The sequence below is a fragment of the Grus americana genome, chromosome Z (assembly GCF_028858705.1).
Source record: "Grus americana isolate bGruAme1 chromosome Z, bGruAme1.mat, whole genome shotgun sequence".
Taxonomy (NCBI): Eukaryota; Metazoa; Chordata; class Aves; order Gruiformes; family Gruidae; genus Grus; species Grus americana.
In genome coordinates this window covers 15,525,520-15,552,795 of record NC_072891.1, presented here as the reverse complement: position 1 = coordinate 15,552,795, position 27,276 = coordinate 15,525,520, and the positions used below count along the sequence as shown (strand labels likewise).

Below are 27,276 nucleotides of genomic sequence, written 5' to 3'. Positions count from 1 at the left end.
CCTGTGAGCACCGACACGTTGAGGGGGAGTAGCCAAGACCGAGCAGCAAAAACATCATAGCACATTCCTGGGTAGTCCTCAGCTGCCAGCATCTGATTAAAACCATATCTCTCGCTGTGAGTGGCTAACTAATCTCAAGGCGAGAGTACAACTGAATATTTAACCGGGCCCCCGGTCCCAGCCAGGCTACCGGCTGCAGTCGTCGGATCATGCACGGAGCGGCACGGATCTAGCCTGTAAGTAGCTTTGCGATGCGGGGCTCGGCTCTTGCAAAGCTTACGGGGGAGGGGGCTGTCACCGGGGAAAAAGGGGGAGGGTGGGGATGCTTCCCCCCCCCCTTTTTTTCTTCCCCCTCCTTTCCCTCTTCCCCCCCGAGGACATGACAGTTGGTGCCTGTGGTGGGGACTAACAAAGATGGGGCGCCGGGAGAAGAGCGCTCTAGCCGCGGCCGGACTGGGGCTCAGCCTGACGGCTGCTCGCATCTCGCCGCGGCAAAAGGCGCCGGCGGGGCTGCGCTTTGCCGCCGAAAGCCGGAGAGGTCGCGGCGCCGGCCGGGCCTCTGCAGCGCTTGGGACGGCCCCGGCCCCGCAGAGGAGTCTCGGCCGCGCCGCGGGTGCGGTGGGGGTAGCTCGGCGCTGCCCGAGCCGGGCTGCGGGGGAACGCGTCCCGGCTGAGGCGGGGTGAAAGCGGTCGTCATCCTGCACCGGGCTCTGGCAGGGCCAGCGCCCTGGGGAAGCTTGGGTGCAAAGCAAAATAAACGTGCGTTTTCATTTTTGAGGAGGGAGGTAAGAAAAGAAAAAAAAACCCAACACTAAATTTCACATAAATTACTAATATGAAAGAATCTCTCTAGTAGCAGAGGAAAGGGTTAGGATGCTGTGAAGCAGGGATGGGGTTTTGTTTTTGTTTTAGATCCTTGCTAGGCATCCCTCTGTCTGCTGGTGAATCTCCAGATGCTACTTGTGTCTGTGCTAAATGGGTATAGTTAAGGATGTCCAGGATTAACTGGAATGAGTCTTTTACCCTGTCAGAGAAACTGACTTCTCAGCTGATGGGACTTAAAGTCTAATGATCATCATATGATGACACTTTGGGGCAGTGCCTGTGCTCTGAGCAGTAACATAAAGGCAGGTGTTGCCAATACAGCTGGACTTCCCTGTAGCAGAGCTTCTACCCCTTGGATAAGCTGAGGCTGGTTACTTGAGCATTTACTATGGAAGTATGTAAATCCACTAGTAAGGTAGGATTAACCTGATTGGGGGGGGGGGGGCGGCTGGTGAGGAATTATTTTAATCTTCTCTTAATGAAGGCAGTTGCCTTTAAAATGCTGTATTTTTCACCTCAAACTCTTCTGTAACTTCCATAAACAAGGCTGCCCAAAATGTACTAAATCTGAGAGCGGGTAGGCTTAGATTTGCCAATTGTATGCTAAGGAATGGGCGTAAGTATGCTTAGGGATGGGAACACCTGTGTAGATAGCAAAATAGAGATGTGGATCCAATTAGAGAAACATAATTATGAAGCTATGTATTCTGGCTGGCTGTGAAGACTTACCAGGCACTAGTAAATTGAAAATACGTTCTTGTGTCTGATAGTGACCTGTTAGGCAGTTATAATGCTAGCAGGTCTTTAGATCAGCTTCCATTAGGACCTTCTAGGAGGTGGGTGAGGCAGTAGGTGGCTAATTGGAAAGGTGAATCAGAATCCAAAGAGAACATCTTCAGCTGAGAAGGGGATTGTTTGAGGCAGTCATCCACCCTGTTCAAAGAATCACTGCATTTGCATCCAATGCAATGTTTCTTAAGGCATAATCGGGTTTCCAAAAATTCTGAGTGGTCTGAGGATGTGGTCAAGTCTAAAGCAGAAATTTCTATTAATAGTAACTCACCAGAGTTTGCATTTGGAGGAGGAGAACCAAGTGGCAGAAATGGTAAGGTGGATAACAGTGCTAAATGAGTGTTAGGTGAACCATCAGAACAGTAGCTTAACTAGCAAACCTCATGACTTGGAGTATAGGAAGGCTCAGGGTAAAGTGGAGTGAATGCCAGGTGCTCCACATCTTAAATGAAGAGCTGGTTCTGCTGAGGGGAATCTAACTGGGTCTTGTGTGCTTGTCACAGGAGACTGGGAGAATGATGAGCACTAGTCTGATAGTCCTGTGACTTAACAATACTTCTCATTTCTTATGCTCTTACTTCAAAGAAAGCTATTGGCTGAGTACCAGAGGCCATGCTAGCACTATCAGTCTGAAAGATGGGCCAAATGCCAAAAATCTGGCATCAGTTTCTTTTTGTGAAGGTAGAGATAGTTATCCGTTCTAAGATGTGCCTTCTGCTATGTTTCTGAGTATCTCTATACATCTGCAGTACATAACCCACTTTCTCACTGAGGAGAGCATTACTTGTCAGAGTCCCTGCATAACCCTATTAGCAGAAACTGCAGACCAGTAGCAGCTATGGATATACTTCTTGCTTAAGGTCTTTGTCACAAGCAGATATGGAAAGAAACACTCTAAACAGGTGAATATAATACATGCAAAGGGTGGAAAAAAGAACTTAGAGTTTTGTCTCTGTGGGAGAGCAAATAAATGCACTTAGTGTCAATGAAAGGGGAATCAAGGGCTGGTGTCTGGACAGGATGTTTAGGATAAAAACCATAGCTGGAGATATGAAGTAAATGCAAGTGCATAATATGCTGTACTCATTGAGTATTGTTGCCAAACCTACAGATCTTTCTCTCCTATTGATGCTCCTCTCTCCTGGTGAACTTCACGCTGCTGGGACATTTGTGTGACCTGCTGGGTTAACACAGTTCTTGGGAATGTTTGTGGACTTTATTCAGCAAGGCTAGCAATATGTGAGTGCTGCAGAAGCATAAATTTACTTAGACAATGAAGCAATAAATTCCACATCCAGAGAAAGCCAGCTTGTTCTAGAAACAGTAGTGATGGTGCAAATCCTGCTTGCTTGCTGGGTAGATTCTGTCAAAATAAATGATGAAGAGGTAGCATGAAAGTAACTTGTAATCCGCAAGCATTTTGGAGAAAAACCTAGATCTTGCATGTAGACTAAGGGATTATTAGTAGAATCAAGACTCTACCCCCTGGGGAGGGGGAATGCTAACTCTTAATGAGCTTCTGCTGTGAAACACAACCAAGCATAAGCCACTACTCATCTACCTCAGCATGCATTCCACAGAAATACAACTTGGAGTTGTGTTAGAAGGATCAAATGGAATAAGATGTCTAAGTACCATAACTGACAAAACAGACTGACTTTAGAAACCTGATTTTAAGGCTGTATCTAGGTTCAAGGGTCTCAGGGTTATAAAGAAGCTGGATGAAGCATAGTGGCAGGCCTAGTCAATAAACAAGAAGTACCAGTTTCAACAGGAGTAGCTTGTTTATACAGGCTGGACAGCTGAGTGCTGAACAAAGCATCCTCTCCCATCTAACTCTTGTCAGCACTGAATGATGGGGGCATAGACCATTCTGGTTTCCCCTTTTCCGAAAGGATGTGCCTTGCATATGCTATGGGGTGCTTAAGGATTAAATGTCTCAGCTGAAATGCCCTGCAGGCCTTTATTCCCACCTATTTGTGTGATTATTTTTTTAAAGCTTCATAGCTGGTTCATGTCATCTTAAATCTCAAAGATCAGACATTATAGGGGCAATTAATGACAGACTATTGGCCTTGGAGCTGAATTTCCTGCTGCTCTGTCAGTTCATGTTGCATCCTTAAGCAGTAAAATGAGAGGTGAAATACTCGATGAGGATTATCTCTTCAACAGAACAAGTCTGAGAGACAGGATAATAGACCTTTACCTTGACAATCAGGAGGCTTCATGACAATGTCCCCTAAGAAGGGACAAGACAAGTTGCAAACACTAAGGATGTAGTGTTAATATTGCAACCTGTATTTCTGCCTTGCAGACATCTTCTGTAATCTCTCAGAACAGGGTTATTCATCCTTTAAGGAAGGGCACAAAGATCACTATATGAGTAAGAATGAGTTTTCTAGTAGCTTGAATAGTATCTATCTGCAAACAGCTGCTAGCAGGGCTGATGGAAGATAAAATCTAGAGCAGGATGGAAGACTGACACTTGTCCTTGCATGCTTCTGATGGATGCGGGGCATATGCATAATATATCATCAGGATCATCACAGAGATCAAAAAATTAGAGAGCCTGGTCAGGATTACTTTAGAGTCTGGATTTAGGAGCAATAATGTGAACTTCCCCTAATGTACATCACAAATATGTGTAACTACAATTACCAATAGGGAAGTTACTGCAGAATAGTCATCTGTGAAACTTGACTAGCTATTTAGTAGGACAGCTACTGAAAGAGCTGCAGTGGAGTTCTGAAAATCCTGGTTAGTCTTTTTTTTAACCTCTGGTATAGATCTTTCTGTACTACCTTTTTAGACTTGTGTCTTTAGTTATTCATTGCCTTTCTTGCTGCATATACAAGGGAGAGCTGGGGCCCTTGGTAATAACTAATCTTGAAGGCAAGAGTAACCCTTGTATTAAGCAGTATGCTTCATAATACCTAACTGAGGGCTGAAACTGCTATAGGAGAGCCTGCCCTCATAAGGTGCAAACAATTTCCAGCACTCTTCTAGTAACATGTCACAAACATAACTTGCATCTGTTACAAGAGACAGTATTGAGTGACTCTTCTTACATAAACTTTTGTAGCAGTGGTTGTCACAAGAGGCATGGTAGCTGGGGGCTAGGTGGAAGATTCTTCAAATACATCTGAAATGAATGTTTAAGGACAGGTTTTGGCTGCGCATGGCATCATCAGGCTGGGAATGCAAACTGTGGTACATGATACTGGGGTCATGACTACATGGTTTTAGGTTGGGTGAACACAAGAAAAATACAGCAAAATCCTGTTGCTCGTACAGATACATTCAAACAGGTAGAGATCACTTACAGTTCAGCACAGGATATACAGAACATATGCAATCTCTCTCAGTACAGCTTGCACACACCCAAACTGTAAAGAGGGATAACTCTGCCAGCACTGGACAGTTAACAGCATGCAGCTGAAATAACCTATGATAACAGCTTCAATATGTGTCAAGTTCCTGCTCTGAGGAAGGGGGTGAAAAGCATGGCTATTGGCAAGAGTCCTTCACTACACTAACTAGCAAGAAGATCAGAAACAGTCCTAGGCAGGAGGGAGTTAGGAGTACAGCTGGAAATGAAGTGTTTGAACTGTTGTCTAGTTCAAACTAGTTTGCATCTGAGTAAACACTAGCTGCCTTGATTAACAACTGCTTTGCTTCCAGGTTGTTTGGTATATCCAGTGAGTTGCAACAAGTAGTACTGACAGAAGATCGAGTGGTATGCACTGCAGGCACATGGCCTGAGATTCCTCATCTGGTGAGTAGGCAGGTGATGCTTTCCTGAGCAATAGCTAGAATGGCCAACTGAACTCTGGCTCAGGCACCACTGATTTATGAGGCTTCAGCACTGGAAACTGGAGTGAGTGGTATAGACAAGCAGCACCTTAACATGCTGCAAAGCATGCTGTCTTTCTGGAAGACTGATATGAAGAAACTTCTTGTGGATAATCTAAGCATATAATCTAATAATAAGCCTGTGTTACCAACCGAGTAGCTCTCTATCCAGAAAGAGCATAGTGGGATACCTATCAATCTCTTTGTAAAAGAGGACTCTGGAGTTCAGATGCTGGTGTTGCTTGTAGTAAGAGTGAAGGAGTTTCTTAATCTAAGAAATTAACTAATAGGTTGGAATGCTAAATGCTGAACAGAGATTGGAAAGGCTGATACCAAGACTTGTTGCAAGAAGCTGCGTTGTTCCTGGAACAAATCATAATTTGAGATGAACTAGTTCAGCGTCTGGACACTACCTTTGAACACTGAAGTTCCTGGCTGAAGAAAACTATTAAACAGACTATGACAGTGCTAGTTCCCTTCAGCTTGAGATTAAGTCTTCAGGGAACCAGATAGCACTAGCTCATGAGAAGCATTTCATCTTCTTCCTTTAAAGTAAACAGAGGTCAATAGCTGCTAATTTATATCATTTCAAGTTGTTAGTCAGGTACAGCTTGTTTAAACTGGTCATGACTTCTCCTGAGCCCTCTGTTCTAATATTCCTGCAACAGCTGTATTTATTGCCATTACAAGTGGAAGAAAAATCCAAAATAGAGCTACTGTGATAGCTGGGTTGAGAAGTAACTGTTTATCTCATCAGAAATTATGTTATAAAAAGCATAGTACAATGGCAAAAAATGACAGTTCAATTGTACCACTTGAAATGAGTGACCTGTTTGGTTCCAGCTGTCAACCTTGTGATGTTCACTTGGCCATGATTCCTGTGACTCAAGTTTGCAGAAAATACTTTGAGGAACTTGGTTTTAGCAAGAATGTAGAAATTAAAACTCAAACAGCTCAGAGGAGACTGATACACTGATATGATGAGAACAGACTGTTCTGTTCAACTGATGAAATAACAGTTGGCTGAAATGGTAAGATGTCTGGGTAGTTTCACAGGCATGATCCTGCACCAGCAGTGGTACATGACAACATCTATAGCTGACATGACTAATTAGAGTACTAAGATCTTAATCTACTTTGCAGCTGGTACTGGGGAAAGAGCCACACAAAGGAGGTGTTCCCTGATGTGTCCATTACCACACTTCTATCCCATGAAGTAGATGAATGTTACCCTTTCCTGTTTCTCATTACTGGTTGTGTATGATAAAGACAACTGGACTATGTGCTGTGTCCTGCAATATGTAAGTACAGTTGTAGCTTATTCCAAAAGGGTATTCCTGTTGGCAGAGGAAGCCCTTGGCATAAGGGTACCTTAACACCTCAGCAAAGTATTGATCCATGTCTCAGGTGAGAGGACAGAACACCAAACAGGGCTTAAAGCAGGTTGCATGAAAATTTCCCTAAAGTAAAATGCTGTTAATTTAGAAATATTCTGGCCAACAGGCCAAGTGCCTGGTTTAACTGAGGCCATGATACCAAGCAAGTAATCTCTTAACCACAAATTATGTTACTAACTACATACAGCCTAAACAGGACAGTTACACAGGTGGGTGCATCACTAACCTAGACCTTGGTGATTGTGGAAATGACAGATAGCTTCACTTGCCAGGCAAGGTAGGTCAACACTTCTTTCAGTTGTCTCTCTTACAATGCTAACCACAGGGCCCTGGGTTAGACTTAGCAGAATAACAGCCTGTATGCAGTCATCTTTCTGGCAAGTGATGTTGCTCTTGCATTCCAGACATGGCATAAACTGGAAGGGAACAGTTTCCAAGCTGTCTATGAACTCTTTTCCACCACTTGTCTTCAAGCAGGTACTTGTTATGTATAAGTGTGAACAATACATATCAGGTATAACCTACCTGTAGGTAAGGCTAGTATCTTTCATGTATATTAGTCACTGGCTATGCTAGTTCCTAACAGACTAATTTGGTTATTTTAATAAAGGAAACAAACTAATGGTAGTGCTTGCATCAGAACAAGCAGCTGGAATTTTCTATCTAAATCCTAGTAATCTTGTGTCATGCAGAAGGCTTATTCAGTTTGTACTCTTAGACACTGACAGATGCTTGAGCAATGGGTGTTCTAGTAATGAAACAAAACACTTAAGATAATATTTTATTTCACTTCTTAGCATGAATGATCCTGCTTAAAAGGCAAAAGTCTGAATAGCACATTCATGTTTCTGATTTATTAATGCATGCCTAGTGCTTCTCAAGGCTACTTGGGTCACTACCATTGCAGCAGAAACTAGGCAGAAAATGTGATAGTTGTGCACATAGAGATTTGTTGTATGACTGACTTACATTTGCATCTAAGAGGTCACACAAATGCACTATTGTACTTCTAATGTGGGTAGAATGCTGCTAGTCAAGATAGTCCATTATTAGTAAATGTATCTGGCTTTACAGCTTTGGCTCTTGTTAGTCATTATATATATTGCTGTTTAGCCTTTAGTCTATTTCCTCAGCATGCAAAACTGAAGTCCTGAATTCACTCAAGAGGATAGCTTGTCTATCAGCCTTCTGAAAACAGCTCTTCTGGCAAGAACTTGATGTCTAGAGATATTTCTAAGGATACATTGTGCAGGTCCTCATACAACCTTCTAACCAGAACTTGACTGACTCTTCAAGAAGGTGTGGGGGAAGGGAACAACCTGACTTGGAAGCACATTCAGCGCCTGAACTACTGCGCTTCCGGTTACTACTTCATCCTAACAGGCTATATTGCACTTGGCAGCAAAAGCTTCTCTTGTCCTCTCCTGGCCTCTCAGATTCTAATTTGAGGTTAATATTTACATGCAATGACTCTTTAAGCTGAATCATGTACTTGCAGTATGAAGGGACAAAGAAGGAGCACAGGCTGTGAAAAGGACAAAGTGTTAGACTATTGAGCAGATGTTTAGTTTATCTGCCTTGACTCTGACTTTTTCAGTGTCCCTAACCTTTTCTCAGACAAGCTTTCATCAACATTGAGGCAATTATCTTTGTCTGATGAGGGTAAAAAGCCTGTCTGTTGTATGAGGATTATTGCACAGTCTTTAAATCCCATGACAGACTACAGCCATAATGAAGATTCTCATTCCCTTGTGCACAGTAAAAAAAAAAAAAAAACCAAAACATTAAGGGTAGCTACCATGTTGTCACCTCTTACTCAAATAAGGGATAATTGTGAAAGCCTCTCTGTTGAGCAACATTTAGTTTCCCATAAAAGTTGTTTGGCTTGTGCTTCAAGTCTTGCTCAGAAACAGGTATTTCAAGGATGCCTTGTCACTACCAACAGCTCTTGTTGTAGCGAGTTCAGAGAAGATACCAAGAGCATGGTATGCCCAAGGTCTTAAGACAGACATTCCCATAGTAAATGTGTAGAAATAAAGTACAATGCTTGAATGGAGAGTTGGCTGACTTGAGACAGTAGGTAACAGCCCATACTTCAAGGCCTATGTGTGTTGAGGGCCTGAAATGGCCTTTCCCTAAGGAGTGATCAGTATTTGTTTTTTCACAGGATAGCTTTCCCTATAGCAAAGGAGGAAGATACTATTAGTGGTCTCTTAAGCTCTTTCTGGAGTAAATTGAAAAGTGGGTGAGCAAAATGTGGTGTCTATCTATAGATACAGGCAAGAATTTGGGGCATTTCTCCCAGGGTGGCAGCATCCATAAATCTGCAGTCTATGACTTCTGAAATAGTGCATTTAGCATAGTAGTTAAAATGGGCCATACAACTGCATAGTGAGTAATTAAGCTGTGGTGATAGCAATGGACTTAACTACATGGAGAAGATTCAAAAGGCATCACTTAACAGTCTGCTGACATAGTTGCTGTGGAAATGATCTTGGTTTTCGCTATGCCAATATAACTGAAGGCATGACTGTCCTTGCATAAAAGCTTATGCATCTCCAGCCCTGCCATACTGCTGGCTGGCTCTCTTCAGATGAACTTAGAATTCAAGAATAATAGAACAGTTCTGGTCTCTTGTTGCTGTAGTCCTGCAGTCTGAGTAAGGAAATACTAAGGGACTGAGTACTGTGAAAGGAAGGCTCCAAGCAAGGACTACAAACAGAAGATTTTTAACTTCACTTTAGTTACTTGCAGGTTGAGCTCACCAGCATTTTCCAGTAAGATAAACCAAACTTAATTCTGACAAAGACCTTGCACAACTTTAACTTGGGTCTAAAGCATCGAACCCAGAATCTCATACTCCAAGCAGACTAGCAGACAAGCTAGCTCAAGCTATGAAATGTTGCTCCCCACTCCAGTGAAATTTTAAGGTAAAGCCTGGGGCAATTGTATGCTAGCCTGGTGGATTAACTAAGATGTCAAGAAGCAGTTACTTAAAATATGAATGTGTATTAAGGCAGCTTTTGTCCATCCTTGCATTCTTAGTTTTGCTAATTCTCATGCTCCAGAGATATGATTCTCAAAGATATTGAGTTCTCCAAAGGTATGATAAATAACTGCCATGTACAGTGAATCTCACCAGGTGATAGGAGCTGTGCCAGACCTCAGATAGGAGAGTATGTCCTGTAAGCTGGCCAGAAAGCCCTCACTAACATTCTCATATTGCATTGCTAGCACTGAGAATGAGCTTCTCCACAGTAAGACAGAGGGTATTTGCAAGGGTTCAGCCAGACTTGTGTGTATCCCTGCCCATTTTCTTCCATCTTGGCATTTTGTGCTGTCTGGCTCTATGCAAATAAGTGATCTGGTCTCCATAGGATGGAGGCAGATGGCAATAATGGAGGGATGATTAAAGTTTAAAGATGGCAACTGCCCATCTGAGTTTCTACCACTTTATAGTTGCCAAAGTGAGGTCTTGTTAGTGCATATTTGCTCCTTCCTAGGTTATTTGCTTATTATTGCCTCTTAACTTTAATTCAGAGTGAGATACTTAACTGTGGCTGTACAACAGCAGAGCTGGGTGTAGTTCTACCAATTAAATTGGGGAAGCAGGATCACTGACAGGCAGGACTCAGCACCTTGAGGTTGTTATTTCTTTTTTCCGGCATGGAGCTGGGCAGAATATCCTAAAGCTATGACTCAGCTCCTAGAGAGCATGTCTTAACTCTGTTCTCCAGGCCTTTCCATTCTATTCTCTAAACAGTAACCTTCCAGATGGAGGTGGGTGGTAAACTAATGATTCAATCTTAGCTCTGTCCTTTCTTCCTCTCTGTTTCTGAAGGACTTGATAAATCTGGGGAGAGGGTCATTATGCTGAAGTCTAAAGACTATCTCCACCCAAAATAATACCATCAGACAAGCTAGTCTAGTTAGTTTTAGAGTAGAATTCAGTTTGCTTCATTTTACTTGCTTAATGTGTGGTTTTCAATGGACACACTTCTTTTTAGCACTGGTGCAAGTGTCCTGAAAACTCCCTGTTGGCTGTAATAGTTTTCCCCTTGCTCCTTTGTAAGAATGGGCACACAAACCACTCTTTCAGAGATAACACTTCCTAAATAACCACGACTTGCTATATCAACTCTTCTAACATCTATTTCTACTCAGAACCACTTGAAATTTTCATAGCAACACCTTTGCTCCCTTGCATCAAATGCTCCCTAGCTATGGTGAGATAAGTTACTTAGAGTGGAACAGGTATAGCTGCCAGAGATTTTTCCCATATGAGCACTGTTATCTCTGTTGATTTACTTGAGCAATGCTAAATGCAATTCACAAACCATATGGTAAGCAGCTAGATCTAACTTTGCTTATATTAATAGCAAGTTCCCTAAAGGCCTCCCTTCTGTTTAAATAGAAATAGAGGCCTTCAGGGTGAAATTCTCTCTTAAAGACCTAGGAAGAACACAAATTCCTAGGTGAAGAATCAGTTAAGCTTTGACATCCATTACTCTGTTACTGGCAAGCTGGATGAGTCAGTCTGTAGCTATTGACTTAGTAATGAATTGAGGGAAGAGGGGAAGGCTTGAGTGAGAGTAAAACCCTGAAAGTAACTTCCAAGTAATGGATAAAGCATTAGCTGCAACTATGGCAAATGAGGAGTAGGCTATTGAGAATTACAAGCTTCTAATGCTAGAGGATATACAATGCTTCAGCACTTGTATCTAGGTACATAGTATGTCTCAAATGCTGTGCTGGATAAAAGGGGTGGCTTTGTCTGTGGCTGCTTGCCTGGATATAGGGGAAATTAATAGTAGAGGGTAGCCCGCCTACTTAATCATCTAAACAATCTCTTGGCTTCATTGGCGAACCGCATGAAGTTCAACAAGGCCAAGTGCAAGGTCCTGCACGTGGGTTGGCGCAATCCCAAGTACAACTATAGGTTGGGTGAGGAATGGATTGAAAGCAGCCCTGAGAAGGACTTGGGGGTATTGATTGATGAGAAACTCAACATGACCCAGCAGTGTGCGCTTGCAGTCCAGAAAGCCAGCTGTGTCCTGGGCTGCATCAAAAGACGTGTGACCAGCAGGTTGAGGGAGGTGATCCTGCCCCTCTAGTCTTCTCTCATGAGACCCCCACCTGGAGTACTGCGTCCAGCTCTGGGGTCCCCAGTACAGGAGAGACATGGAGCTGTTGGAGAGAGTCCAGAGGAGGGCCACGAAGCTGATCAGAGGGCTGGAGCACCTCTGCTGTGAGGACAGGCTGAGAGAGTTGGGGTTGTTCAGCCTAAATAAAAGAAGGCTGTGGGGAGATCTAATTGCGGCTTTCCAGTACCTGAAGGGGCCTACAGGAAAGCTGGTGAGGGACTGTTTATCAGGGAGTGTAGTGACAGGACAAGGGGTAATGGCTTCAAGCTGGAGGAGGGTTGATTGAGATTAGATGTTAGAAAGAAATTCTTTATTGTGAGGGTGGTGAGGCACTGGCACAGGTTGCCCAGAGAGGTTGTGGATGCCCCATCCCTGGAAGTGTTCAAGGCCAGGTTGGATGGGGCTTTGGGCAGCGTGGTCTAGTGGAGGGTGTCCCTGCCCGCAGCAGCGGGGCTGGAACTAGATGATTTTTAAGATCCCTTCCAACCCAAACCATTCTATGATTTGTCACCCTAAAGTTCAAGGAACTAACTGAAGCCACTGCAGTACCCCAGACAGAAGATTCATAGGACAGTTTTTGTAGCAGATGTGAATGTCCAGTTCTGTCTGGTTGGGTACAGATGATCTTCAGACCTCCATAAAGAAAATGAGTCACTTTATTTGGTGTGAATCAATGCTTTGGCTGTGTAGGAAGAAAATATAGTGACTGCAGATTATTTTCTTGAATCTCTTGTATCTCAGAGGCAGAAGGGTCTCATGGCATAGAAGTAAGTCATACTAGTCCATAGTTCCAGTTAACTTGCAGGGTTTGGGGTCCTTTTTAATGAAAACCTAAGTTTACTTATTACGGTTAAGACAAGGGGTTTGGGTTTAGGTTTTGTTGTGTTTTTTCCTGGAACAGTCTGTCTGCAGCCTAAGGAATTTATTTGCTTTTACCTGTTGGGTGGTATAACCTCAGACTTCAGAAACATAAATAGGATCTAGTGGCTTCTTTTGGGTGTTTTTGGTGTCATCTTCATGGATGTTTGGAACAGATCCTAGCAAATATTTCTTGTGCTCTCTCCCATACTGTAGAGATGCAGCTAGCAGTGCTAAAGGAGAATAGAGCAAAATACCTGAGGGTCTATAAATAGCTTTAAAGAGTAAAAAGCTAAAGGTTGACAGATTAAAATAGGGTGCTGCAAGTACAGCCTGTGGATGTAGGTCAGTGTGATCTACTGATTAGGTATTACTGAGGTGGGAGTTCATCACCTAGTGGCCATAACTTCATGCTCCCTGTAGCCCGAGATGAACAGATGGTAAGTCAGACTTCCTATATGATCACTACTAAAACTTTCAAGCATTAGTGGGCTTCAGCATTCAATAGAACAAAACTGGGCTAATATAATATTTTACCTTGAAGAAGAAATATTCTTATCTGCCTACTGACTGTTATCTGGATTTTTAAAAACTACAGCAAGCACAGCTGACCACCATCTCATCATGTCTACTGAAGCTGATACTACTTCTATCAACAGCCAGCCTGAGCAACAGGCTCCACCAAAAGCACAACCTTCAAAGAAAGAAAAAAAGAAGGGTAAGAAATGCTGACCTCTTGAACGCCTCCTGTAGTCAGTATCAATCTTTTGCATTTGCCTAAAACTAATATCACTCTCACAGCCTAGTAAAAATAACTTTGAGGTTTCAAGCCAACTGAAATAATGAGTAAATAAGCTAGTAAAACAAATCAGAAGGTAGGCTTTTAGCTTGAAAGGTTTTTCATAGCTTTAAGTTCTAAAGCTCTCAGTTCCACTTGTTAAATGATTCATTTGCTGAGCCTGACAAGTCACCAAAATCCCAGAGAAGTGAAAACCTCCCGAGGAGGTGACCAGACACAGGACCATCCAGGTACCTGTCAGTCTGAACCTGACCTCACTTCCTCCCCTCCCTCTAGGGAGGGAGTGATGTGCTGGACACTGATACAGATTCTAGTTCAGAGAAGCTACAAAACTCATTTAATGAGAGTTGTTGTAGATCAGAAGATAGATTTTTTAATCGATTAGGTCATGTAAATATAATTACCTCATACAGAAATACATACCTAGGTACACGCTTGGAGTACGTTGAGCATGCAGAGAAGAAAAGCAAGTAATTCTGAGTAGTGGGAACAGCAGAAATAGTAAATTAGCTAAAATCCCAACTGATTACATGGACAGGGTACCAGGACTTGTTGTAGAAATTATGGTGCTGATAAAAAGTTCTAGCACAGGAACTAGGAGATTCTTGCATGCCAAGAAGAGATCTTACTACACCAAAGCTAGGGGCTAATATCTGAAAGGCTTATTGAACATCCTGTATGGCCATGGGAAGTACCATTTCTGCTTGGCGTTTTGCTGAGCGCTTATATCTACTTGGCTGTTGCTGATAAATATTTCAGTCTTTTATATGGCAAACAATTGTTCTGAAGTCCCCAAAAATATTAAGCACTGGGCTCCAGTCTTTGAACTGAGGCCAGATTCTGTGAGAGCAGCGTGACCTTAAAGGAGTCACCATCTTGCATGCACAGTACTGGAAAGTCTAAGCATTGTTTAGTCAGCTATACTCAAGGCACAGTTTTAATATGTCCTTATATGGTATATACATTTTTTTAAAAGATCTCAAAACCACAACATAGACATATCTCTCTTAAAAACAAAAAACATTTCTGTCTCCAGGGCCAGAAAAGACAGATGAATCTCTCTTGGCCAGATTCAAAGGTGATGGTGTAAGATACAAAGCTAAACTCATAGGTATTGATGATGTCCCAGAGGCAAGAGGAGACAAAATGAGTCAGGATTCAATGATGAAGCTGAAGGTAAGAGCTTGAGCTGGCATGTAAGGAACAACTTCTGGGTAGCCTTCAGAAAGCAGATCAAATAGTCACTTTGGCACAACTTCAAATACAGCTTAATGGTAATATAGTTAGAACAGCACCATCCTAGATGGATGTTACTTCTAAGGCTGTAACCCCTTGTTCAAAGGACAATGTTTCTCTAATAGCTTGGGAATGCTCCTTTGGTTCTGTTGTAAGCATTCAGTGTGGATGCTTACAAATATGAACTTGATAGCAGATAGTGAGCTTGGTTTTGGATGGGGAGGGAGGAACTCTGTGCAATTTCACGCTCACCTCTAAGCACGAGTTGGCATCCTGTGGCAATAGTGACACCAAGAGATATAGATAAGCCAAAGAATAAATGAGACCCTGCAGCAACAAGGATGATTGCTTCTGGAGAGCAGAACACTCACGTAAGCTTCAATCAGGCCAGGAAAGCTGCTAAGGATGTTGCTACTGCAGCACTTTTGTGAACTCAGATAAGAATTTTTAAAGCTCCAAAACATCTACAGAGGAAACAATCTAGTTCTGAGGTATCACTTTAAACCTTGTCTGACATATGTTACAAGAGGAATGCTGCTCTAACTGTACAGTTGCATAGGAACAAATGGACTAGCGCTAGTCCAGTCACAGCCACGGGCTCATGAGGAATATAAGGGAGCAAGTTAAAGCTCAATCTAACAGAAGTCTCATTAATATTTCATCTTTTTTTAGGGAATGGCAGTGGCAGCCCGTTCACAGGGTCAGCACAAACAGAAGATCTGGGTGAACATCTCCCTCACTGGTATCAAGATAATAGATGAGAAATCTGGGGTAAGATATGACTTATTCTCTTAATGTGGTTCTTAAAGCAAGTAAGTTACTTGGAAGCTAGACCAATCTGAACTAGATTCCTTATTGGCATCATCCCCGCCTTCCACATGTAAAAATTGGCTTGTGAAATGAGTTGTAATTCTGAAGCTTCCTACCAGAAAGATAGCTACATACTATTGTGGTTAGGCAAAGGCGGATCTATCTGAGTCTTGAACTGAAGTCTTCTAATAGTCTCAATCATTCCAACTACAGAGCAAAGCAGCTATTAGGTCTCCAGCAATTTAAACCACTAGAGGCTTTTTTCCCCCCAATTCTAGGTCATAGAGCATGAGCATCCAGTAAACAAAATCTCCTTTATTGCTCGGGATGTAACAGACAACCGTGCCTTCGGCTATATATGTGGAGGAGAAGGCCAGCACCAGTTTTTTGCCATAAAAACTGCACAACAGGTATGGATAAGACATCCTTTCCCCCTTGCTGTTATATATGCTTGAATAATGCTATTATATAAAAACTTAACATGTGATAAGGGTGTAGTGTTTTGCTGGTAGTCCTATGAGGTATAGGGGAATACCAGCACAGGATGGATAGACTCTCCGCATAGAGGAGGGCAGTAGGAATTGACTGTATCACCAACGGCTTTTATCTTGTTCAGCTTCTCTGTATCCAGAATAAGAACACTCAAGTAGCATTGCTTACTATGATTAACCTTGCTTAACATGTCTGTGCACCATGGAAGTCATTAGTGAGATGAATGGAGCCATTATCATGGGCTTTCCTGTACAGTGGCCTGTTACTGTCAGTGAGAATGCTAATTCTTGAGTCAAATAGCCAGAGCTTCACTTAGAATTAACAGGAATGATGTTAAAACTCTACTAGGTTAGTTCTCATGATGCTTTGTCTTGTGCAGCAGTGAAAACAGGCTTACTCAATTGCAATAGCGTTTCTGCGCTCAGTGAATGACAGGTCTGGCCCTCTTAGAGTTACTTCTGGGAAGGATTCCAATCCTTCTGTGATAGGTTTCCTCCATGCAGAAATCCTGTAGGCAGGGTTTGTCCCTCTGAAGAGAATCTTTACACAGGTAGTATTGGAAACAAGCTACTTGGAAGCTGCATACTACTCAGCAGTAATTCTTAAATGACCTGAACTTAATAAATGATAAATGTCTATAACTGCACTTGTTATTATAATGTCTTTATAATAGTCACTGTAATGACCTGATGAGCCAAGACTTTAAAGCTAGTAATTTCTTCATACGTACCACTGCTTGCTTTCCTGGAGAACCTGTTGGCAGCTTCAGACCCACTGCAGGTGGGACTGAAGGGCTCCTTGTTAGAGCATGTTACTACTTTAACAGCTGTCACACCCTTTCCTAAGCCTGTGTTATTAATTTATCAGAGTCCTGTGTTATATTGGCTTCACTGGAATTCTAGATGAAGTACAAAAGTCATCTGTGCCTGCTCTGGAGTTAAGTTTGTTCTCTCAGAGCTTTTCACCATGGGGTGTTACTTGCCAGCATATAAGCTTAGCCAAGCTTTAGACAGCTCTTGAATTGCTGCTAGTTGTTTTTAACACAAATTTGACTAGCTGAAGAGTAAGGACTTCTTCAGCTCTAGACTGCAGTTCTACTGTTTGTTAAAGTTGGTAACTCTTGAAATGGCTTTTCCTGCAGTTGCATATCTAAAACCTTGATTAGGAGAGGATGATGCTTAGACATAAGCAGTGAGATGTGTTCAACAGATGCTCGGCTTGAGCCAAAAGTGGTGGCCGAACATGGGAAACTTTTGTCCTACTCTAGACACTGACATAGCTGCTATATGCCTCAAGCAAAAGTTCCAAATCAGTATAGCTGAACCTGCCACTATCACAGCAACATTCTTGTTTATAGGTATACAGGGAATGCAGTAAATTTCTAACTGTAATTTTCATCCTGATACAGATACCACTTAAAGCTGGTGTCTGCTCTACACATTTGAGGTGATGATAATCTTGTTTGCCTTACTGATTTACTATTTGCATCCTTTTTAAAATAAATGTAGTACTAGCTGTGGAAGTTTTCTCCAGGATCAGTGTTGGAGTTGGTAGAAAACAGATAGATGTCAATTTTTTTTTTTCTCCTAAGACTACCAGAGAGCTTGGATAAACTTTGCACTTGCGAGGGGAATATGACTAGGACTTGCTATGCACTTACGAAATTTTGCACTATAAGCTTTTTAGCAAAAAATAGCAGGCTCAGCACAAGTACAGCCACTTTCCCTGTGGAGTTAACAACAGTTCTAAGCTGGCTGTGCCCCATTACCCTTAGATTCCGCTTAAGTGCTCTTGTGTGGAGACTAGACAGTCCTTAAAACTCTTGCTTTTCCTGTTATCTAAATGGTGCAACAGTAAGGTTGAGATAAGTTTGGCTTGCTGCACAGCTTGCTTCAGTAGAAATCCAGGAAAAAGTAATACATGGCCTAAAGTCTACATTCTTTTTCAGGCTGAGCCTCTAGTTGTTGATCTTAAGGACCTCTTTCAACTAATATATAATATGAAGAAGAAAGAAGAAGACAAGAAAAAGGTGAGTAAAATTATAGAAGCTGCATTAGTCTGCACAGAAATAAATCTTGCTTCAGCTTTGGCTTGGCTTTTGGGCTCTTCATAAGGCTTCACACTGAGATCTGTCTAAATCCAGGATCACTTGAAGCTATTGGTTGGTTGGTAGGCGTGCCAGCAGTTTTATTACCTCATAGATCCAAAGCGAGAAGCTTTGGATAATCTGTATGATGTTTAGGTACTAAAAGCCTTCTTTTCCTCTTTAGAGTGAAGAAGCCAGTAAAACTGAGGTAAGTTACTCCCACTCAGCCTCACTTGTTTAGGTATGCTGCTGCAACACAACTTTCTTGACGCTGCCAGCATTATGGAGGCAATGTCAAATGCCCAATTACACTGAAATGGGAGTAAAAGGTGCCTACAGAATTAATACTGAATAGTAATCTCCTCATAATTCCTCTTTCTTTCCATCACTTGCTCTTTGAAGCCTTTGCTTAAGGCAAGTTTTGATATTCCAATTACTGCTGACACTGTTATCCGTCTATTTCAGAATGATAGCGAAGCATTACCTGCTCATCAGGCTGACAAAATGAAACTGGTATGTTAAATTTTAGAACTTTATGCTGATGCCATTAAGGAGGTCATAATTGACTGTCTTCACATTATGTGGGAAATGCTGTATTTATAGGTGTGTTTATAGTAGATCTGCATGATGTTTAATTCTTGCTCTTATAAGAACTCTAACAGATATCAATTCTTTCAATATTTGTGGCTTCAAGGGAGTTGACCAGATGGACTTGTTTGGGGATATGTCAACACCTCCTGATATGAGCAGTCCCACAGTAAGTAGAATATAGCTTAGCTGTCTTGGCTCTTGCTTTGAGAGTAAACTTAGTCCCAGTAATAAGATCTGGTTTTACTTTGTTAGTCTCGGTGCAACTAGAAACCAAGACATTTGTCTAGCTGTCATCAGTGTACTAGTGTCTTAGGGCTCTAATATCTGCTTACTAACTAGAGCAGCTAATGTCATTCTTATCCAGCAGAGTTCACTTGAGACTGCATGACAGAGATAATCCTGTATTGTTAGTCATAGAATCATAGACAGGTTTGGGTTAGAAACCCAAAGATCATCTAGTTCCAGCCCCGCCCCCCCCCCCCCCCCCCCCCCAAGGGCAGGGACACCCTCCACTAGACCATGTTGCCCAAAGCCCCATCCAACCTGGCCTTGAACACTTCCAGGGAGGGGGCATTCACAGCCTCTCTGGGCAACCTGTGCCAGTGCCTCACCACCCTCACAGGGAAGAATTTCTTCCTAACATCTAATCTAAATCGACCCTCCTTCAGCTTGAACCCATTCCCCCTTGTCCTGTCACTACACTCCCTGATAAACAGTCCCTCTCCAGCTTTCCTGTAGGCCCCTTCAGGTACTGGAAGGCTGCTCTAAGGTGTCCCTAGAGCCTTCTCTTTTCTTATGCTAAACAACCCCAAATCTCTCAGGCTGTCCTCATAATGGCAGTGCTCCAGCCCCCTGATCATTTCTGTGGTCCTCCTCTGGACCTGCTCAAGCAGGTCCATGTCTTTCCTGTACAGGTGACCCCAGAGCTGGATGCAGTACTCCAGGTGGGGTCTCATGACAACAGAGTAGAGGGGCAGAATCACCTCCCTCAACATGCTGGCCACATTTCTTTTGATGCAGCCTAGGATGCAATTGGCTTTTCTAGGCTGAGTGCACATTGCCAGCTCATATTCAGTTTTTCATCCACCAATACTCCAAGTGCTTATCCACAGGGCTGTTCTCAATCCACTGCCCAGCCTGTATCTATGTTTGGGATTGCCCCGACCCACATGCGGGACCTTGCACAGGGCCTTGTTGAACTTGATGAGGTTTGCACAGCCCACCTCTCTAGTCAGGTGTCTTAGAAATATATACTAGTAGTACATGCCTCTGCTGCTGTGAGACCTATTACAGACACTCTGCTAAAGAGCTTTAAAGCTGAGGCTCATTTTAGGGACAAGTGAATCCTTAAGTCAGTCCCTCAGAGTGGACTCCTGGCCATTCTAGATGAGTAAGCTCTAGCTCAAGGTGTGGCTTAATTCCACAGAAGTGTGCATAAACCTTGTTGTAGCTCACTATAACCTCAAAAATCCTCCTGGTTTATTCTGGCACTGTAAGCCACCATCAGCCATGATACAACTGGTGCTGTCAATCCAGCTAGTGACCAAATTTTATCCTTCGATCACCTGCTTGGTGGAAAGATGACATGCTAATATCTTCCACTGGCAAATAGCTCTCCACTCTTACTCCAAAGCTGAGACTGCACCTTGAATTCACAGTAAGGCAATGTGATTTTACAACTTGTCAGAACAAAGACCTGGAACTCAAACAGGGGTTCTTGAGTCAAGTGAAAGCCTAGGTGTAATTAGTGCAGTGACTCTGCAGTCTATAGGCTGTAGAAGCATCTGATATTTAAGGGATCTTAAAAGAGGTGCTTTTAACATGGAGTTTCTGAAACTAAGTAGCTGTGATTTTTACCACAGCCAGCAGTACTTATCTGAATGACTTCTAAGATGAAGCTTTAGTGCAATTTCACTGTGACATTGAATACTTATTAGTATAATGTATTGGATACTAGGATCTCTTCTTTTGCAGCGTTTTCCGTGAGCTTGTGTACTATGCAGCAAGTACTACATAAAACTAACTTTATTTTTCTTTCTGAACAAATAGGAAGCTAAAGAGATTCTGTTAGTGGATCTAAATTCTGAAATTGAGACCAAACAGACTTTTACAAAAGAGGATCTCTTCTTGAATGGCATGAAAAATTCTCTTCCACAACCAAAGCCACAGCCACCCTTCTTACCTGAGAGTTCTTTCTCTACCAATCTCAGCTTCTTTCCCACACCTAATCCAGACCCTTTCAGTGATGATCCTTTTGCACAGCCAAACAAATCTGCACCACCTTCATTTGATTCTCTAAAATCTGCTCATCAGAAGAAGGAAAGTCTGAGTACCTTCACACCAGTGGGTAATGGTGCTTCAAATGGTGATATTGACTACTTTGGTAAACAGTTTGACCAGATTTCTAATAGAACTGGCAAACGAGAAGCACTAACAAGCCAGTGGCCACTTCAAAGTCAGTCACCTGCAGCAAGAGCTCCAAATGGAGTACCCGAGAGAGAACAGAATGGCTTTCTTAAAGCCCCATCAAACCTGTTTGTGGAAGGTCCTTCCAAAGGAGTATCTCTGCAGAATGGAGTAAAGCTGGATTCTGAAAGCAATATCCAGCTCATGTCACATGAGTCTATAACAATTAGCCCACCGCCACAAAGTACCAAGCCAGGAAGAGGAAGGAGGTCTGTCAAGGTGAACAATGTTCAAGTAATTAATGGTGATATGCATGCTCTTAGAGAAGCTGGGTGAAGGAAGTGTTTCTTTCTTCATACTGTGTAACTGGCTAAACAGCATCACAACACATTTACTTCTCTTCTACCTGCCGTGCTTACTCTAACCTCTCTGCAGCCATGGTACATTCTAACATTCATGAATGCTTTGTAGTAGCAATGTTCACTAAATTATATACTCTCTTTCTTAATGCTGCCATACTTCTGCAAAGGTCTGGTAAGTACGCTGCTATGTATATTGACACTTGATATAATGCCAGAACCTGTTATGATTGCTGTATGCTCATCTATTTGTGGTTTCATAACTATGAGGTACTAGGCTAGCTTTCAGAAATCTATGTAGTTTCTCAGTACCTGCCTCGTCAGGGCAATCTCAAAGACTTGCCTGATTAGACACAGGGTGGCTCTGGGTCAGCTGCATTTGTCTTGCACTCAGATGATGCAAAACTCTGTTGCTGACCTTGCCACGACTGCAGGGGTCGCTGCAGACTGAGGAGGAATGTTTAGAGGGGTGGGGGGCAGAGGGAAGCTCATAATTCAGTCACTTTAAGTCTTATTCTTCTGCTGTTGACTTGTGACTACTATATATTATGTCTACTTAATGCTATGCATCTCAGTAGGCATGAACAAAATGGTGTTTGAAACTGTTATACTTGGTCTCTAAAGGATACATCAAAGCTCTCTGCTTTAGGTGAAATAACAGTTTGTAGCTGTGGAGTAGGGGGTCTTGATCATGCTAGCATGTGTTCTGCCATGGCATCTCACAAAGCTTTTTTTCTTTCTAGACTGCATCGAATGACTTATTTAGCTCAGACTTCTTTGTGCCAACTACAGAGAGCCTTAGCTTGACCTCAGTGGCACAAACAGGACCTGTGCCACTGGACCTCTTCAAAACAAGTCCTACTACGGCACCTCCATTGGCTGGTCTAGGTTAGTTCGCAAAGACTGGTCTTGTTCCAGCCTAAGATATCTAACACCAACAACAGGGGTTCTAGTTTTCCTTTACTTCATGTGTAGTGCCATGCTCTTTAATTCATGTGCTGTCTGCCCTAAACTATTAAGTTCTGTGAAAAGAGACCTAAACTCTGCATCCTTAACTGTAACAGGCATTTTTGCTTAAGCTTTGACAGCAGATTGCTGCTTCAGGCAAACAAGGTTCAAGTGAGCCAAACACAGCTTGGGAGGCTAGGGTGACACTGCTGCAGAGTATTAATAATCATTTACACAGAAGTAACTATGACAAATGCACCTGTCACTTCTGTGCTAGGACTATGTATGTTCCTCCTTCTGTACATCAACCTCAATTCTCTTCTTCCAGGGCTAAAATGGAACAAAGTAAAAAAAAATTAACCCCCTTCCCCCTGAAAAGACTTGATTTTTTTTAAGTGTAAACCAATGGATTTTTGCAAACAGTACATGCAAAATGTTTTGCTGGTATGCTCAGTGGAATTGATACACTCCTGCTTGAGGTCTTCAGATCATTGAAGTGCTGTGTAACACCAATCTCCCCCTAGGTGGCTTGCCAGTAACTTCATCACCATGGAGTGCACAGACACCTGCCTTCACACAGGCTGCATCAGTCTTTCCTGGGTCTATGATACCTGCACAGCCTACAGGATTTACTCAACCACTTGCCTTTGGTACTCAAGCAGTGCCAAGTTGGAACCAGCCTGCATCTTTTGGTCCAGCAGCCCCGCAGCCCTCTGGTCTCTGGGCACAGCCAGCTCAAGTTCCATCTAGTTCATGGGCACAGCCATCCAGTGCTGTAAATCCCTTCCAGAGTAGTGTGTTCCCACCTTCAACACTACCTGCTCAAACACCATCTGTACTGCCCTCTGTGTCAACAACAACCAGCCCACCTCAGCCACCACCTAGAACTGCACCTCAGAAAGAGCTATCCAAGAGAGAGAGTGATGCTTTTATTGCTCTGGATCCACTTGGTGATAAAGAGATGAAGGATGTCAAGGAAATGTTCAAAGACTTCCAGCTGACAAAGCCACCTGCAGTACCAGCAAGGAGAGGAGAGCAACAAAGCCTTTCAGGTGCTTCTGGAGCTTTCAGCAATTATTTTAGTAGTAAAGTGGGCATTCCTCAAAATAGTACAGCTCATGATGACATGGAAGCTAGCAAGCTCTCTGCCAAAATGAGTAGTAAAATCTTTTTTTTTTTTTCTCTTGGATAGCTGCTCAGGGATTGGGATGTCTTTTCTGATAGAACTAAAACTGACTTAATGGTTACTGAAACAGAGTTGAAAGACTGTCTCACCTAATGATGTTACATACTTGATCGATGTCAGTGGCCGAACACTGACACCTAGTGCCTAAACTACTTTGCTAGAATGAGGTAAACGAGGTCTGTCCCATATTAGAAGTCCCATATTAAAAGTCCCATCTAGCTTAAGTGTAGTGAGGGACAAGCAGGAGAAAATTGTGAGGTCACTCAAAGAAACTTCCATGTGTGGTTTTTTGTGTATCTAATTAAGCAAAGATGAGTACTTGATAAAGATGTTAAGTGATTACAGCAGTATGTCTCTTTTCTGTAGAACCACCAAAGCCTGTTCCTCGACAAAGTGTGCTGCCAGCTGATGGCCTGTTTGAAAGTCAAGCTAAAACAGACTTTTTCAGTGCCTCATCTGTAAGTAGTAAAAACAAACAAACAAAACCCACCCACAAACAAAAAAAAACCACCAATGCACCACCACCAAGCTCTCTATCTTTCTCCTTAAGGGCAAGGGTGCCTGAGCACTGGCTTACTTCTGGCTTTAGAGGCTGTGGAACAAAACTTCTTGCGTATCTGAGGCTAATAGTTAATCTAGCAGAGGGCATAGGCTGACAAAGTATAATTCCATTTGGCTTGGCTCCATAAGCCAGTTCCCCAAGCTGCAAGCCCTAGCAGGAAGTTCTTCGGTATTGGGAGCTTCTACAAAAGACTGAAAAGTAATGTATCTGCAGAAGTCTTCCACTTTGGTTATGCTTACCTTTCTATGGAGTAGACTAAGCAGACTAAGTGTGGATGTGCAGCTCTCTTGCTGAACAAATGGGAGGCTCCCATGTTCAGTACCCTCTGGGGGGAGGAAGTGGCTTAACCCCATCACTCTGTTTGGGAGACAGGACTTGAAGGCCTTGGACTTAAGACATCTAGCATTTGGCTGAAACAGATGTCATTGTGACTACACTGGCTCAGCTCCACATGAGTGTTCAGTAAGCACACATGGATTTTCTGAAGGATACCTTGCCTCAGACTAGGGTAACTGCTAACACAGCTTTAGAGCCATTTTCTCTTGTTAAAGCAGTACAGTTAATATGTACTTAGCAGGGCCTCCACAGAATACTTTCTAGAATGTGTTTGCAACAGGAACTAACTGATGTAGCCATTTAGAGTAAATCTGGTGAAACCTGGAAACCCAATAACAGCCTATGATCTCTCTTTCCTTAGAAGGAATCTCAGAAACCACCTTCTGGTCCTTTTGGTGATCCTTTTGGCAACCCATTTGCATAGATCAGGTAAGTCTTCTGCTAATAAGACAACCTACTTAATTCTCTGAAATTGATTCAGAAAACCTTTGGCAAAGAGCTGGCTAAAAACTACACTACCTTAACACTAATGCTCCTCTGAAGTATGGTAAACAGTCCCTAGAAGAACACTTCTGCTAGAGTACCTCTACTTAGACTTGTAAATAGCTGCATTCTAGTTAAGCCTAGCCAGCTTCACTTTCTTAAAAATATTTTATTCTTCTACAGACTTAAGTCTTAAGGCCACAACAGATCTAGATTTCGTTTTATTGAAGAAAGTTAATGAGTAAATATGTGCTGCAAAACTCAGGGGCTGACTGAATTCCTTCAGACATCTCCTTAGGAAGGTGTTAGCACTCAGTGCCCCATACAGCTTTCTGAAGTTTGATCCCCTAAATAATTGTGGGTTTATACTCTGGGTGAATTGGAGTAAAAATAGAATAATGGCTGTTATGAGAGCTTTTGTTACTAGAAACTAATGTAACTCTCGTACCATTGACTACAGAACATGAACCGTCAAATCAGCAAACCTATTCCTCTGCCACACCTCTAAGTCTTCCCCTGAAATACTGTTTGGCTTCTAACAGAAGACAAGTGTTGCTATTTATTGCTTTAGTTTTGTTCTCATTAGCTCTAAGCTAGTTAAAGCAATAAAACTGTAACTTACAGCCACCCTAACCCTACATCCTTTTCATCATGCTAGGCATAACCAGAAAAGGACAAATGGAATAACTGGACCTCTTCTCAACATGATTTTTCTACATGTTTCACTTTGCTGTCTGCCACTTTTGCTGCTGTTCCATGATGTCTGTAATCTAAAACATGTCCAGGTGGATTGAAACACAAACCCTCAAAGAACATGCTGTGAAGACAATAATTCAGGGCAAAGCAAATGGAGAGCTGGACTTGTACTGGAGACCCAAATTCAAATTGGTGGATGTTAACTTTACTTTAGTTCTTTGCAATCTTCCACAGAAAAGCTTAGCAACCCTAAGTCATGTGTCTTGTAAACCTGGTCACCCCAATTCCTCTTTCTGTAGCACTTACTGTCCTAAAATGTAGGAACTGAATGTACCTTGGGAAGAAGTGTTGCCTTTGCATAAGGGAATTGAATTAGTAGCTAGAACTCCACACCTTAAACAACTAGGTCAGTTGCCTGTTATCACAACAGCAGCCAGTTGTAAAGTTAAGTGGATACTACTCAGTTCTAATTGGTGACTGGACATATGACTTGGTCTCTGAGCCACAAAGATGTCAACCATATGATGGCAGGGGGGAACCAATACTTCTCTATCTAACTAGTAGTAAAATTATCATTCTGCCATAGATGTGTAATAAAGGGACTGGACCTTTTAACAGAACTGCTGGAGTCCTGAGTACTAGAGTTCTACACTGTAGGGTCAGATAAGCTGAAATACTTCTTGCAGATCATTGAGGTAGTCATGGACATTAACTATTGTCTTGGTGCTAATATGGCTGCTTTTCAGGGAGGGAAATCTACTAGGACTTATTTGCTATTAAGGTGGCTTGGCAGACAAATGGAACAAGCAGGTAGGCTTCTTATGTAGATCTCAGTGAATGTCTCTAATGTTGCTCAGTTTGAGTTGTCACATGGTGTAGTGTGGCATGTTTCCAGTATATTAGAAAGCAAAGGACAATCATGACTTCACTCCATGCCTAGATTCCTTGTGAAAAGATGCACCCCTTTTGTGCCATTAATGTGAGGTGGTCCTCCATCTCTTGAAAACCATGCCTTTTCTGAAGAACCTCTTTACTAAAACATCTTTAAATCAGTTGGTTATGACTGACTGTTACAACTACATTCTTGGCCAGTGGTGATGGCTGATATGTTAGAGGTTTTTTTCTGTTAATGCCAAGTATGAACTTGAAATACTATTGTTAAATCAAATGCCTAAGCAGTTGCTGAAATGGAGAGCTAAGTCAACTTGAATACAGCCTTAGGACCCAATTCAGCCAGTCATATAATTAGTCTTGTATATAAACTTCTCTTGCACTTTCTGTAATGCAAAAAAAAAACAAAACTATGAATTTAAATATTTGTCTCAAACTGGAAATGTAGAAACTTATGGATGTTACACTGTTGTATCTCAAGTGATGTTACCTAATGACATTAAACAGAAGCAACTCTTCATAACAAA

General features: G+C 42.3%; 1 protein-coding gene across 5 annotated transcripts; it reads left to right on the top strand.

Moving 5' to 3' along the window:
• Window positions 1-28: 28 nt before the first annotated feature.
• DAB2 (DAB adaptor protein 2) lies at window positions 29-27,276 on the top strand. Of its 5 annotated transcripts, XM_054810105.1 has the most exons (15): window positions 30-236; window positions 13,467-13,586; window positions 14,704-14,843; window positions 15,576-15,674; window positions 15,992-16,123; window positions 18,154-18,234; window positions 18,476-18,499; window positions 18,757-18,804; window positions 18,986-19,048; window positions 20,932-21,567; window positions 22,391-22,535; window positions 23,120-23,647; window positions 24,148-24,239; window positions 25,041-25,108; window positions 25,821-27,276. In XM_054810105.1, the coding sequence occupies exons 2-14, from the start codon at window positions 13,493-13,495 to the stop codon at window positions 25,101-25,103; spliced, it is 2,145 nt and encodes a 714-aa protein (XP_054666080.1). In that variant the 5' UTR covers window positions 30-236; window positions 13,467-13,492; the 3' UTR covers window positions 25,104-25,108; window positions 25,821-27,276. The 5 variants fall into 5 exon arrangements, with proteins under 5 accessions (XP_054666083.1, XP_054666084.1, XP_054666080.1 ...); XM_054810108.1 differs by lacking the exon at window positions 15,992-16,123 and having other exon boundaries at window positions 29-236; XM_054810107.1 differs by lacking the exon at window positions 18,476-18,499.

What these genes read in the sequence shown, in the direction of transcription:
- DAB2 (XM_054810105.1), top strand. Translation starts at nt 13,493, where the DNA reads ATGTCTACTGAAGCTGATACTACTTCTATCAACAGCCAGCCTGAGCAA. An exon ending in CCATAAAAACTGCACAACAG is followed by an intron (nt 16,124 to 18,153) that starts GTATGGATAAGA and finishes ATTCTTTTTCAG; the next exon opens with GCTGAGCCTCTAGTTGTTGA. An exon ending in ACCTCCATTGGCTGGTCTAG is followed by an intron (nt 22,536 to 23,119) that starts GTTAGTTCGCAA and finishes ATCTCCCCCTAG; the next exon opens with GTGGCTTGCCAGTAACTTCA.